Source organism: Austrofundulus limnaeus, unplaced genomic scaffold, assembly GCF_001266775.1.
Source record: "Austrofundulus limnaeus strain Quisiro unplaced genomic scaffold, Austrofundulus_limnaeus-1.0 Scaffold1526, whole genome shotgun sequence".
Taxonomy (NCBI): Eukaryota; Metazoa; Chordata; class Actinopteri; order Cyprinodontiformes; family Rivulidae; genus Austrofundulus; species Austrofundulus limnaeus.
In genome coordinates this window covers 24856-26358 of record NW_013953928.1, presented here as the reverse complement: position 1 = coordinate 26358, position 1503 = coordinate 24856, and the positions used below count along the sequence as shown (strand labels likewise).

The 1503-nt window shown below is 39.0% G+C and overlaps 1 protein-coding gene across 1 annotated transcript in view; it reads left to right on the top strand.

Annotated features, from left to right (window-relative positions):
- Positions 1–1503, top strand: part of LOC106535678 (breakpoint cluster region protein) — a 30512-nt gene that overhangs the window by 4270 nt on the left and 24739 nt on the right. The window contains exon 3 of the mRNA XM_014032741.1: positions 993–1165. Within this exon, the coding sequence (XP_013888195.1) occupies positions 993–1165 (173 nt within the window). The remainder of the gene's footprint in view (positions 1–992; positions 1166–1503) is intronic.

Here is a 1503-nt window from a genome sequence, read left to right as displayed (position 1 = left end):
TAACTGAAAAACCATCTTCCAACCTGTTCTGCCAGCAGAAATAAGTTTTGAACTTTTTCCGCTCTTCTCTCCTCCTGCTGCTCAGCGGGCGCTTTCATGTCCGCAGCTAACCTAACCTTTGTTGCTGCACTGGAGATCTAGCTTAAAAGTATTTCGTTGCACTGTACAACCCTGTGTCAGTATAATGACAATAAATTGAATTGAAACTAAGACAGTTAAAATTACAAGCAGTTGAAGATAAAACTATGAAAATGAAAATAAAATGTTTAAAAATTTGGCGTCTGATGTCAAAATATTTGTGTCAAATAGGAGGCAGAATGTGTTCTTTTTGTTTTTGATATTGTTTAATTATCACTACTTAAAGTGTTCTGTATGTTGTATTCATAATTAAATACAGCAAAATAAACTAATTCAAAGGTAACAGATCTTTATAATGCTTGTTTTATTTACATAATAACTTTAATTGCTGGATGTTCGGCCCCTCAGCTGTTYGGCTGCAGTAACTGTGGTCCCCGGAGCAGTTCAGTTGAATAGCCCTGATCTAGACTAAAGACAGAGCAGCGAAATCAGGCTTTAAATTACAAAGTTTGTTTTCACTTGTTCTGAATGTTGCCATTGCAAATTATAATTTGTTGTATCAGTAATTGATTTATGATACTTTTAACAAACGCTACTGCAACTCTTTATAAAGTACTGTTAATCGAATTAAACATTACAAAGTTGCACARAGGATAATGTCCTCTACAGATTTTGTTTTGGACTAGATTCTCTATACAAGCACCAAAGACCAACGTAAAGATTTTAAATATTCTTCCTGACCCTAACCTTCTAGTCACGGTTTAAATTGTGTTACTCTCACTGACATAGTGCCAGAGTACAGCTGAGAAATGTTGTTCTTTGCTGTGTTTCCCATAAAGCCTCTCTGTGTTTAACTACTTGACCTAGCAGTTTCATTAGCTCCACATGTGACTATTGTGCTTTGTTTCTTACAGACACTCCGTACATCGACAACCCTCCATCGTATGGCTTTGACCCGGAGGAGCAGCAGCCTCGCCACGACCCTCTGTCCTTCTCTGGATCTCCTTCCTCTTCACCACGGCTTCGCTCCAAGAACCGGAACAGCCGAGACACCCAGTCCTCTGGTTCTCTGGAGTCCACGCAGTCGGTAAAGTTACTGCGACCAACAAATCAGAGGCATTTAAGCGTGTCTGTCAGCTCACAATGCTGRTGCTGCTTTTCTCCTTTCTGCTGCTGCATTGTCCTTCACCGTCCTCCCTCCATGCTCCACTCCACATCTTCATTATCTGTGGTGCCTCGTTTTCTTCTGAAAAGATCCTGCCTAGCTTCACTTCTTTTACTGTCTGTGTTTAACTGTTTGGTATGTTAAACTAAAGTTTATTAGTGGTAATCTTTATTTATTTATTATATTGATTGATTAATTTCATTGTATAGAGCATGTCTGAATATCTACACACACACACACACACACACACACACACACAC